This window comes from Myxine glutinosa, chromosome 8 (genome assembly GCF_964187855.1).
Source record: "Myxine glutinosa chromosome 8, kmMyxGlut1.1, whole genome shotgun sequence".
Classification (NCBI taxonomy): Eukaryota; Metazoa; Chordata; class Myxini; order Myxiniformes; family Myxinidae; genus Myxine; species Myxine glutinosa.
This window is the reverse complement of record NC_136268.1, coordinates 169,045,928-169,060,255: the sequence shown is the minus strand read 5'-3', so window position 1 is coordinate 169,060,255 and position 14,328 is coordinate 169,045,928. Positions and strand designations below refer to the sequence as shown.

General features: G+C 44.7%; 1 protein-coding gene across 1 annotated transcript in view; it reads left to right on the top strand.

Moving 5' to 3' along the window:
• Positions 1 to 14,328, top strand: part of BICC1 (BicC family RNA binding protein 1) — a 564,931-nt gene that overhangs the window by 395,382 nt on the left and 155,221 nt on the right. Inside the window, 1 exon segment of the mRNA XM_078784015.1 lies at positions 5,127 to 5,252. Within this exon segment, the coding sequence (XP_078640141.1) occupies positions 5,127 to 5,252 (126 nt within the window).

The following is a 14,328-nucleotide window of genomic DNA, read 5'->3' as shown; positions in this document are numbered from 1 at the left end:
AGTGACATGGTTCTTTTAACAAATAAATCACCAAAGTGTAAAAGAAACTCACCAGATTGATATACTGAGTTAAGAAAGTAAACCCAAGTCAAGAAAAAAAAAATATTAAATGCCAAGTCTGTATAAAAAGGTGTAAAATCTGAACACCTCAACTACAGACCTATCAGCTTCCTTCCAATCATCAGTAAGGTCATGGAATCAATCATCACAGTTCATGTGACATCCTTCCTTTTCTCCAACAACATCATCTCAGATCAGCAATTTGGTTTCAGAACAGGTCACTCCACCTTGGACATGCTGCTTCTACTCACACAACAATGGACGGAGGCCTTTAATGTCAGACATGAGATCAGGGCCGTCTCTCAACACATTTCATGCTTTTGATGTAGTCTGGCTTCCTGCCTTGCTCTCCAAACTCTTTGCCTATGGCATCCATGGCCAATTCCACACATAGCTTTCTGACTTCCTCTACTCTGGTAGCCATCGTGTGGCACTCAACCAAATTCTTTCATCTCATCTCTCTGTCAAGGCTGGAGTGTCCCAAAGCAGTTTTCTGGGCCCAATCATATTCCTGATCTTCATAAATGATTTCACTGACTCTCTGGAAAATCCTCTATCTATTTGTTGATGACTCCACCCTTTTCCATTACATCCCTAATCCTTCAGAGAGGCAAGCTGCAGCCTCTTCCCTCTCTTCAGACCAAAATCACAAGCTGGTCAAATATTTGGAATATACCTTTAAATCCTGACAAATCTCACACTCTCTCTGAAATGGCTGTCTGGCAAACCCTGATGTACTTTCTTCACAATCCTCTTGAGGAGGTTCAGTCACTCAAACTCCTGGGTCTCACTATCAGCCACGATATTTCTTTGGTAAACCACATTTCAACGTTGGCCTCCAAAGCCAGCCGCTGACTGGGTGTTCTCCGTCGTAGAAAATCCTTACTCGGTACACCTGAACTCCTATCCACCTACAACGCCGTCATCTGCAGCTTGTTGAAGAACTACCATCCCCACTGGGCAGGCCCCCCTGACTTACATCTTGCTCAACTTGGCCAACTGTGGAAACCAAGGCCTTTTAGATCATTGGAATCTCCCACACTGAAGCCGAGTCGAAGGGCTTGTCACTTTGCCATCGCAGGCAGCTTGGTGATCTCTCTGTGTTCTACCACCTCCTTTCTGGTCTTGCACCTCTGCTTTTTCCATGATTTGTTCCCTACAGCTCCCCCCCCCCCCCCCCCCCTTAGGTTTCTGCAAGGCTCACATAATCCACCATCAACCCTCTTCTGGTAAAAACAACCTAAATCCAGGATCACTCATAATCTCCACTCATTAGTTTCTTTTTTCCTACCTGTGGAATCAACTTTCACATCTTCTTCAATCTCATTCTTCCCTTCAGGTCTTCAAAAAGCTGTTCCCCACCATCTCAGATTATCCCGAATCCAAAACCATGATCTTTTCAAATCTCGTTAACCCTACCAAAATCCCTCCTGAGGGATTTTTTACCTGAAGTCAAAGTGGATCCAAAGTTTGACCTCCCATAGGAATATGCTTTCTTCTCTGAAACTACACAAAAAATTGCGATGAAACTTAACCACAACCTTAATCACCCAAAGTTTGTTCACAGCATTAAAAAAAAAAAATCGGGCCCTGAGGGGTTCTATTGGGGGCGTGGGGAGGTTTCCCCCCAAAATAGGTATTTGCTTTTTTCTCAGAAAATACACAAGCAATTCTGATCAAACTTGACCACAACCTCAACCACCTGTGTTGCACCAAAGTGTCTTCATGGCATAAAAAAATCGGGCCCGAGGGGTTTACGTGGGTTGGACAGTTGTTGTTTTCTGGCTATCCTGAGAGTAGAAACGCACTTATTGTGGGCTTTGTGGAATGATCTGAGGTTGCCTTCAGTTGGATTTGCCTTCCAGGAGAAGAATGCAAGTTGTTTTAAGGCAATTGTCTCATCAAACCAATTAGTGTTCAGTGTACCAAGGGTGGGAGGATGGGCAAGATAACTGAAGACGATATGGGATTAGACGGTACATAAGGGAGTGCAGGTTCATGTGTAAGAATTGCCAGGCTGAATTAATATCAGGAGCAGTAGATATAGGAGACCAGTCCTGAAGTACAATTGCTGATTGCAGTCCCTGCCATTTTGCCTGAGGGAACTGCCAGACTCGCTGGTGCTGAGGCTGTTTTCTGAGAATTGCCAGAGAGATGTTGATCTTCACAAGCACATGATCAGATGAGCCATTTGGGGCAGAGGACAAGCAACATACATTGGTGGGGAAGTTGGTCATGACCAAATCCAGAAGGGAAGATTTTCCATTGGGAGAAATCCAGATGGGTAAAGTTTACAGGTTGAGTCAGTTCCATGGAGTCACAGATGTCCTTTGCAGAAGTGTCATTGCTGGTGAGAGAGGTCCCAACATCCAGCCAATTAGCATGGTCACAATTGAAATCACCACATGAGGAAAAGAGAGTTGGGATGAGTGGCTAAATGTTGGTCTATGTCACCTGAGAGAGATGTAGATGGAGTCGTCACTGTTGGTAGGACGGCACAACACACAGACAAACATGTGGTGGGAGCGGAGGGGGAAGTTGCAGCCACTCCTGGGATTTGTGAGGCATAAGAGCAGTACACGGAGAGTGAGAAATGGAGTTCTTGATTTACAGTGCAACTCCACTGCCAGGATGGGGCTCATGTCGATCAAAGTGGAGGAGATAATAGCCATGGAGAGACACGAAGGAGTCAGGGACGTCCTGTGGGAGGCACGATGGAGCAGGAGCATAGCTGGGAGGGGGAGCACTGGGGTTGGGAGAAGCAGAGAAGGGCAGGATTGGGGTGGAAGCTGAGAAGGGGTGGGATGAGGGGGGAGCAGTTGGGGGAGATGGTGCTGATATAGAGGGGTTTGAGACCATGAATGAACTTGAAGGGTGTGGAATTATAAAGGACATACAGGCAGTCCCCGGGTTACGAACGCCCGACTTACGAACGCCCGTACTTACGAACCGACCTCTGTAAAGCCTATTATGTATAAAAAAAAAAAAAAAAAAAAAAAAAAAATTGTTTTTTGTTGTTGTATACAGAATCGAGGCTCGTTAAAGAGCTAACATTGATCACACAGAGAAAAAAAATCAAACAGACACACAAAGTATATAATAAGGGGAGCGGTAGACAAGAGAAATATGAGAAAAGCTCTGTTCAAGCCACCCTTGATGCTTACTTTAAGAAAATTGCCCAGCACCAGGTCCATCCTCTCCAGCACCAGGTCCATACTCTCCAGCACCAGGCCCATCATCTCGGAGAGATATATCAAGGTATGATCGTTTCAAGGTTTGCAAGACATCAATTGGAACGAGAGTAAGTGTTAACCTTTAATCATTAACTTTTCTTTTCTATCTAAACAGTTTAAGAAATGTTTCTTTCATGTTTTTTATACCTATAGATGTTTTAGGTAAAATATATACTATATACCAAGACAAACATTTGACTAATTGACGCTAGATGTGAACCGTACGTAACTGTTCCGACTTACACACAAATTCGACTTACAGACAGACTTAAAAACGGAACTCGTCCGTAACCCGGGGACTGCCTGTATTAGGCAAGTTATTGCCAAACAGTTAAATTGTATTTCGGTTTAAGACTTTATGTGTGCAGTCTGAGCAAGGGAATGAATATGGAACCAAGACGGCAATTGGTTATCTGTAAAATGACCTTTGTCACCTCTGTGAAAGGCCCAGAGGTAAGAGTGTGGACACAGCCTGGGTTGGAATGCATTGGTTAATTAATGTGATGGAAGAGGTCAGGAGAATGCTGACCTTTCCGGCCCAAATCACAATCCTAGTCTCCTTTTTTCTTATCACAATCTTGTGTAAACTCCTTAGCAGGCTGGACAATGAGAAGCAGATGCCGGTGGTGCCACGAAGACGGGATCCTTGGCATTCTTTCAGTGACCCCAGACCTCTGGCTTAGGAGATCAAACAGAACGGGGCCTATTTAATGGGACAAAGGGGCACAGAGAGAATCTGTATTGTGCCTGTGAAGACGCGTCGTTTCTGTGTAGTAGTGGCATAAATGTGTAGTAGTGATGAGTTTCTCTCCACAATGATTGAATAAATCGAAGTTCAAGTTTAGTTGAAGTCTTCTTGATTCTCATTTGAGAAATCCTCGCTAAAAGGCGTCGGAAGACAGCTTCATCATTCATTCTTCATCTTTATCAAGGGCAAATTATTGTCATGTGTACACAACCTCTGCGAAGTGGACGCCTCAGAATTCCCACACTGGATAACCTGCGACAAACTTCATGGGTGGGCGGATGGTGATGAGAACGTTTTTGGTTGAAGGCATGGAGAAAACTTTGGCTGTAAATGAAAAAGCAGGCTGGATATGAACTAAGCGTTTAGTACTGAGGAGGTTTTGGAAAATAAGCATGTCAAAGAGAAAAGGAAGATATGTGATGAAGAAGAAGAAGAATGAATGGGTTGTTCCAGATGGAGTAATAAGCAGAGTAAGGCATTTAAAAAACATTTTGGAAGAGTATTTTTCATATTACGAAGAGCTTTTAAAGAAGAGAAACGTTTTATTCGGTGAACATTCAGTTTGGGGGTAATGAAAAGAAGAAGGGATAGGATAATGAGTTGTTGTTCTTCTTCTTTTCTTTTCTTGTTATTAGTTGCTATTTTTGGTTACTTTCTTGTTATTTTCTTGGTATTTTCTTGTTATTAATCTAGTTGTTCTTTTGCGATGTTGTTGCTGTTGGTTGTTGGGATTTTTTCGGAGGGAATGAAGAGTGATTATGTTGTTTGTATTTTTGAGGGAGGAGGGGGGAGGATGGAGGGAAATGGATTGAGCTGAGGGATCAGAAGTAACAATAACTGGGATAAAGGAGCAAAAATGAGTTGGAGAAACAGAGTGGACGTACACCCGACTATCACAAGTAGACCCGACTTAACTAGGGTCACAAATTAAACAATTCAACACAACAGGATACGGTTTGGGACAGCCAAATGATGAAAAACACGCAAAACACAATAGGAATAAAAATAAAACATTAATACACAATGTACCTGGGTCATTTTAGGGATTTTTGTTGATCGTTTTTATCACCTGTGTGTACTTGCAGCCAAATCCAACAGCACAACGCTCTGTGTCACCAACAGCACTTTGCACAATGTACTCAACTCACAGTTGGGTTCACTACAAAGCCCTTTGCTACCTTGGAACATTGCTTCAAGCAACAACATACATGGTGAATATATTTGCATTAAATACCGTAGTTAGTATACTGTAGAGTGCTAACAGATGAACAATCTCCGAGACTAAATTATTTCGCAAAATAGTGTATATATATATATATATATATGTTGTGAGAGCTCGCAGTGTTAGTGTGAGAAATCTTTGAGGATATCCGAGACTCAATAGCTCAGTGGGCTGTCGCCGCATAAGTGATGAGTTCCTGGGTTTGAGTCCCGGGTTGAGTCAGAATTCTTTCACACTAGCCCCACGCAGGAATTTACTTCCCGTTTCTTAAATATATATATACAGTGAAACCTTGACTTACGAGTGCACCAACTTACGAGTTTTCCGAGATACGAGCCGTCGCTCGGGCGGTTTATTGCTTTGAGATGCGAGCCGAGATCTGAGTTACGAGCTTACGCCACCCGCCACCAAGTGGGTTCAGGTCACATGGTTATCTTGCCGTGCAAGCATCTCTGCCGTATATCGCTGCTGTTTTGTTTTCGCATTTTGGTTATTTTGGAGCTTACGCCACCCGCCACCAGGTGGGTTCAGGTCACGTGGTTATCTTGCCGTGCAAGCATCTCTGCCGTATATCGCTGCTGCTTTGTTTTCGCATTATGGTTATTTTGGAAAATTTCTTAGTTTTAACCATGGGTCCTAAGAAATTGAGTGCCAAGGGCAGTACTGAGAAGAAGAAGAGGATGATGTGCTTGGATATAAAACACGCAATCGTCGAAAAACATGAGCGAGGTGTGCGTGTTGTCGACTTGGTGAGGCGGATGTGAAGGCAGCTGAAGATTTTATTATAACTTTTGCCGAACTGATAGAAGCCGAACGATACATCCCCCAGCAAATCTTCAACTGTGACGAGACAGGGCTCTTCTGGAAAAAGATGCCGAGGAGGACGTATATAACGGCAGAGGAGAAGAGCATGCCAGGCCACAACTTGTTCAGAGTGCCGGCGATAGCTCGCCTTCTCTTTGTGGAAAACACGGTGAGATCCTTAACATCCAACAACTAATGGGATGCAAACGGGGCGCCCAGTTTAGCGGTACACACATTGATGAATCACCCTGCCTGTGATTCACCCATGACAGGTTATAGCTGGGTCGGGATTCAAACCCAGGCTGGACAGTTTAGAGTCAAGTGTGCGTACCTCCAGTCCAGGCCATCCTGCCAACTTGTATGCTGCATACAGGTGAAATATAAAGCGCGAGATATTTTTCTATATACTGTATATTTAAAAAAAAATTGGTGTGGTTTTTGGCGGGCTGGAACGGATTAATAGCATTTCAATGCATTTTAATGGGGAAATTTAATTTGAGAAACGAGCAAATTGAGTTACGAGCTCGGTCACAGAACGAATTAAACTCGTAAGTCAAGGTTTCACTGTACTAGCTTGGCTCGGCTCGCTGCGCTCGCCTCACCAAGCGTCGATACTGAGAAACAGGCTTATTTTAGCTGAGGCTAATGACTGTACCTGAGTTGCTGTGTTGCCATGATTTATACCAATCATAATACAAACAATTACTTTGCACAAATGTATTTGTTGTGTTTGTGATATGACATTTTTATAGGCAATTTAGGTTGAAGATTAAGGTTGAATGTTTTTTTTTCAAGAAAGAACCCCTCAGCACATACATAGGGGAGGAGTAGGTGCAGACTGGAAGTTTGGGACGATTGCACCTCACCACCACGTAATTCAAAACACATCACCACCACGTAATTCAAAACACCTCACCACCACGTAATTCAAAACACCTCACCACCATGTAATTCAAAACACCTCACCACCAAGTAATTCAAAACACCTCACCACCACATAATTCAAAACACATCACCACCACGTAATTCAAAATACCTCACCACCAAGTAATTCAAAACACCTCACCACCACGTAATTCAAAATACCTCACCACCAAGTAATTCAAAACACCTCACCACCATAAAACACGTAATAAAAACACCTCACCACCACGAAATTAAAAACACCTCACCACCACGAAATTGAAAACACCTCACAGCCATCAAGCACGTAATAAAAACACCTCACAGCCATAAAACACGTAATAAAAACACCTCACCACAATGAAATTAAAAACACCTCATAGCCATAAAACACGTAATAAAAACACCTCACCACCACGAAAACAAAAACACCTCACAGCCATAAAACACGTAATAAAAACACCTCACCACGACGAAAATAAAAACACCTCACAGCCATAAAACACGTAATAAAAACACCTCACAGCCATAAAACACGTAATAAAAACACCTCACCACCACAAAATTTAAAACACCTCAGCCATAAAACACGTAATAAAAACACCTCACCACCACAAAATTTAAAACACCTCAGCCATAAAACACGTAATAAAAACACGTCACCACCACAAAATTAAAAACACCTCAGCCATAAAACACGTAATAAAAACACCTCACCACCACAAAATTAAAAACACCTCAGCCATAAAACACGTAATAAAAACACCTCACAGCCACAAAATTAAAAACACCTCACCACCACATCATTTAAAAACACCTCACCACCAAGTAATTCAAAACACCTCACCACCACATAATTCAAAACACCTCATCACCAACTAATTCAAAACACCTCACCACCACCTAATTAAAAACACCTCACCACCACGTAATTATAAATTCCTCACCACCACGTAATTCAAAACACCTCACCACCATGTGATTTAAAAACACCTCACCACCATGTGATATTAAAACACCTCACCACCACGTCATTTAAAAACACCTCACCACCACATAATTCAAAATACCTCACCACCACGTGATTCAAAACCACCACAACGTTATTAAAAACACTTCACAATCACGGAAACAAAAGTTTGAGGGAGTCGTTAAGTGACAACACAGACACTGCCCAGATGTGTAGATATATAGATAAATGACTGTACCCGAGTTGCCGTTTTGTCATGGTTTAAACCAATCATAATTCAAACAATTATTTTGCACAAATGTATTTGTAATATACGTGATATCACATTTTATAAACAATTTAAGTTGAAAAAAAATTGTTTTCCCAAAAACATTCCAAAAATAAATAAATAATAATATTGGAATTTTTTTAAAAGAAAATACCCTTAGGACATACGGACGGGAGAGATATGTGCATACCAGAAGTTTGGTACGATTTCACAAAAGTTTGAGAAAGTAGTTCAGTGACAACACAACACAGGACAGGACAGGACAAGACAGACGCTGCACAAATATATATACTACGTATATAGATATACTGTCACATGCCTACCCTTTATGATGACCGTAGGGTAGCACGGATGACCAAACAAGCTGTTTCTCCAAGGAGTTCAGTTCAAAAATATAGCGGAGAATACGCGTGGGGGAGCAAGAGGGAGGAGGCCTTACCTTCCCGGCAGTCTTCTCCCTGTAATAAATAACTCAAACGAAACGGAATTAAAATGTACAAAAATAAGCCGATTTATTAAAGAAAATGCCCGTAACAATGAAACGCACGATAACTAAATTTACTAACTTGGGGGACCCTCCACACCAGACCAAAACACGGACAAAGGAAAATATAATGATGTAAAAATAGAAGGTGCAATTTTATTGCACTTAGCTCAACTCGATCGGTGCGTCTCGCCAGGAATCGTCAAAGTCGTCTCAGGCCTTCGCGGTAAAATGCGCTCGCTCTTCCGCACAGAGCGTGGGCGGTAAAAACCAGGACTGGTGGAGTGCCGCGCTCACTCTGGGCGCAATTATTACCCATAATCCCTGAGCTAATTAACATACCCCACTCCTCATAATGGGGACGAATATACATTTCATCCAAACACACGGTCTACCAGATTCCTACATATAGTATATCGAGGTGGTTTTTCTTCTTCATGACAGTCGGAGCAAACTAATCTATACACTCTACCTGCTTCTAAGGTAATCATTGCCTAACCACTACAAACGTAACACCCCCCCCCCCCCCCGGAACCGTAGCCCCCGCAAGGTTCATTGCAAACGCGACCATCGCAGTCTTAACACTGACCGACTCACACTTAATTAACCCATGAAATAAATCAGGAGGGCTGTGGGAAGTGAGCTGTAGCTACTTACCTATTTTCCTTAACATTATACTCCCTTAAGCAAAAATTCACATTTCAAATGTTTACAATCCTTAGAATCCTCGTTCCTAACTCCTGGGGAGGAAGAGAAAAATCAAAACACAAAAACCTACCTTAACCACAAAACTTATCAACCATTGCAAAAATTCAGAAAGGTTTGTACAACCCCTTCCTCTGGACCACGTCCCCCGGTGGATGCCACAATACCCAACGTTACCTGCAGGGCCATCCCAATGTACCCCAAATTTCCACGGGCCCTGTCCTGGTGTTACAGGTGAGTGACATGGCTCGGTGGATTTCGCCCACATCCATTCACACAAATCCCATAATCATTCATACACGTTTCAAAAATCATCAAAGCATATATCATCAAACCACGTATTTCACCCCCCTGCGGGACCATGATGTCATTACACATGTGTGTGCATTTCTCCTAGGCAGCGGGGAGGTACTGTACAAGCAAGATGGTGGGGGCGCTTCAGGCTGTGGTGCCCACAGTCCAAAAACAAGTCGCCCGACTTACGACTTCTTTACCCCCCCCCCCCCCCACCCACCCTTTAACTCTTGGCCACATGACAGCCAAACAGCCCCTTACGCTCTGTCATCCCGCCTGGGAGGTCTCCACACCAGGCTCCATCGCCTCAGGCTTCCACACAGCCTCACGGGTCGCCGAGGGTCTCTCCATACCGCAGCGTGCCCAAACAGACCCCACCCCGACAGGCTCCCAATTTCCAGACACCAGTCTGCCAGGGGCAATTACCGCAGAGGGGGCCACAGTCACCGCTCCTCCAGAGGTTGATCCGTACCTGCGGACAAACACACATTCCCCACCCACAAAAACATTTCCTCCCCCGCTGCCATTCAATTCTCAACCACATTTTCAATCAAAGATGTCACAAAAAGATGCTGCCATGGCCTGCTTCCATATGAAATCCCCATTCACATTTTAACCACATTTCAATAACCATCACCTCCATCACAATTCAATCACAACTCAATTTCCATTTTCACGACCACACAAAAACACAGAAACCTCCACACATAAACAAACGCCACCCACAAGACACTTTGTGGCACACATTCCAATCCCCTCACCGGCCATGCCATCACTCTCACCCACCCCTTATTCCAAATCACTCATGTCCCAATTCAAAATGAGCAAGTCCTGAAGCCTGGGACAGTACATATCAAGGCACTTACCTCAAGTGCAGGTAGTTGCAGCTTGGTCGGGTCCAAGAGCGCCACCCACCTTACAGAATCCCAAAATTTATCCCATGGGGCCAATCCAATTCTTCCAAATTTCCTTTTGTCCTCTGTACTGGCAAGCATGTGGATCTACCTCCCCAGGTGACCTTCACTAAACTACTACCATTGGCCACGACAGCTCCTCCCCCTTACCGTGCAAGAGCCATCGGGACAACCATTCTCAAAACCTTGGACCTGGGGGGGAACGGTCGCAGTGCGTGGCATCCACATCACCTCCCCTGCACCTCTGACATCCCCCAGTCTGATCAACTGCAGCCCCCAGTGCCCACCGACACTTGACCATGCCCAGGGTCTAGCAGACAGCCATGCTCCCCCAGGAGACTCATCCAGAAGACATGGTCCACACACCTCAGACACCCACAGCACCACGTTGACCTCCAGACTACCCAACTACATCTCCACAACCACACGTCCGAAATATTGGCGCCGTTGCCCCCATAGCCAGTTGAAGGCTTTGTCCTGCTACTCTTATCAATTTTATTCCAGCCTACAACACTTCAGTCTAACACATCTGGATCAATGATGGTGCCACTGTGCAGTGTCCACCATGGCCTCACAAAATTCACCCTTAAATTTGCACCTAACCCTCGGATTACCCATGTCAATTATTTTTCACAACTCACCAATCTCACTAAAGAAGGGTGCTTCTCCATACACATGCCAGCCGAGCATGGCCCTGTATGCTCGGCTCGTTACAAATTTCCCGATCCGCCAATCCTATGGCTCTCTTCTCAAGCCGAGAGTCCACAAATCACAACGGACCATAGTCTGAAGAAGATCACTCTCACACAATCATGTTCCACAGATGCCCCAATGGTTGTCTGGTGGGCTATATTCATTCCTGCCCATGCGGTTTGACCCACGTCCATAAACCAGCACAGCATGGCAGGTCACCACATGCTGGCTGTCCTAGAGTCTCAGGGAGAGGCTGCCAGGCCACATGCCCAGGCGGTCACAACATCAGGCCCTTGAATGCCGTCCGTGGTGCCACCACCAAAGCACGGCCCACGACACCACCCCCTAGTTGTCCTCATTATACACCATCCTAGGTACCTGTGAGAAACCACCTCGGACCCACGGAGGTCTTAACCCCCACCATGGTCCAGTGACCCTGCTGGCCCGAGACACTCGCTCGGGCGGCGCCCTGATGGACAAGGGACACCACACTCCACCAGACCCCCCGTGGGGCCCAGGTCACACCCCAACACCCTTGGTCGGACCCCACGTCCAAATAATGCCAGCACAGCCCCCCAGCTGGCTGGCATAATCCGATTTTGAAAGGGGCAACTTTTACACAAGACCGACCCCAATGACCTCTCCTGGTCCGAATTTTGCAGCCCAGGGACCAATTCCCTCCAAAGCTGCTCCAAATCAAATTCCCATTGCAATTTAATTTAAAATTTCCTTTCAAAAAATTTGGCTTCGTGTGTGCAACCGCAGCTGCAGGTAACAAGCCCCTCCTCGAGTTGTTCTGCCCCACCCTGCGGCTGTTCCAAATTCTCCATGGGAACAACTTCTTCCGAGGCTCCATATCCCAGCTCTTCGATGTCCAAATCCAGCTCGGAGCCAAAACACCCCCCTGCTGGGTATGCACTTTCGAAGCCTCTTGTACCCAATTGTCCATGGTGAGGGTCCCCTCGGTCACCTTAATCTCATCAACGGACCGACACCTCAACTTCCAGACCCTGTTGGACCTGAGCAACCTCCTCCTCGGTGGTACCGTCACAGGTGTCCAGCCGCTGGGTCAAATCATTACTTTTATCAACCCCAATCAATTGCGGCCCCAACAGGTCTTCATCCATAAGTACCCAGGCGGTTCCGTTACAAGGACCCCCGATATTTTTACCCCCTGTTGCTCCGCACAACCGGCCTGGTGCTGCACAAATCCAAATTCCTCCCCTTGTTGTTGCATTGCGGCATCCACACCAGCCCGATAGCCTTCCAGGACTTTTCCAGCCACACATTCCCAATTTAAATTTGAGTTTCCCCCATTTACTTCCAAACATTCCACCTCCTGTGCCCCAAGCACATCAGCTTGGGTCTCACACTCTTCCATTCCCACTGTCAACTCCCCCCATTTTGATTCAAATTCTGCCACCCATGCTTCTCCTGTTCCCCATGTGTGTCATTTTTTTATTATCCCTTCAATTCACTTGTGCATCCATCAATTTTGTCAGTTTGAGCATTAATTTTGTTCTCCAATCGCTCTTCCATTCCCCTCATTTCATTCCTTTGGGTATCCATTTTGTTTTCCAATCCATTAATTTGACCCCCCAATTGTTCAGCCAATCGTTCACTATTCTCGTTCATTTTTTTCATTAATTCTGCAAACATGGCCGGGAAGCTTTCGGGTCTGTTCCCATTGTCCCTGACTCCTTCATGGGAGAGGAGGGTGAGCTAATACTCGGGACGGGGGAGGTTTCACTCGGATTCTCATGCCCCTCTATCCCCGGCTCACTTCCAAATTATTCGAGCTCCCCAACCCGCTCGGCTATCTCACTCGCTTCTGCCATCTGCGATGAGAAAGCAGTTCTCCCGCCCACGTATTTTTACCTCAGAAAGAAAGAAAAAAATTAACATTTTTCAAAAACGCGATGTTGTGCCTCGTACACCAATTTACTACAACAAAATTTGACACCCCGGTACTATGATAATTTTTGAATCTGAATGCTGGGTGCAATTTGCACCCAGCGGGTGTCGAACTCACAACCTTCAAACACCGAGTGTCCGCCAGGTTTGAATCCCTTACTCCTGACACCTGTTGTTGTGGTGTCAGAAAGTTCTTTATCCCACTCCTTGACACCATTGTCGCATGACTACCCTTGGTGATGACTGTAGGGTAGCATGGATGACCAAACGAGCTGTTACTTTGAGACGTTCAGTTCAAAAATATAGCAGAGAATATGCGTGGGGAAGCAAGAGGGAGGGGGTAAACCAGAGACTTACCTTCCCAGATCCCAACGGCAGTTTTCACCCTGTAATAAACTAGATGGTATTTATAGAATACTTTCCATGCGCAGTCAACTTGGTGTGAGCCAACTCTTCTGTTTTTGAACGTTTCTTTTTTTTTTTGATCCAATATGGCTGCCAGACCACGTGAGCGATGACATCATAAATTTATATTCTCGAATATAATTGCTGCATAGATCATGCTCAATAAATTTCAAAGTGATCAGACCAAGCGTTGTCCCTGTCGAATTATGACGTCATAATTCCGGCACCAATGACGTCATCGTTAACAACACCTATTCCCCATATGGAGTTATTTACAATGAGCCACATTTAAATTTTTTCCATAAGAGCCATTTTGGAGAGATAGAGGTGCAACGTTTTTCGGTTTTTCGAAGATAGCGCATGAAACACATGACCAATGACATCATGTTTATCATTAAAATATTCTAAAGGAGGAGGTGCTCCTTTGGTGAAAATTGAGTGTCCATCAGACCAACAGTTGCTGAAAAAAATAAAATAATGATCAGATGGATCAGTGTTGTATTTATCGAATGACGTCATAACGAAGGCAAGATGAAATAATCATTAACATATCTTATTCCCCATGAGAAGTACTTGACAATGAGTCAGGTCTCAATTTTTTCATTGAGCGGTTTTGTTGATATATTGAGGTGCAAACTTTTTCCCGGATGGCGTCCGTACTACGTGACCGATGATGTCATACTTAAGAATAAAACTATTCTGCAGGCGGTG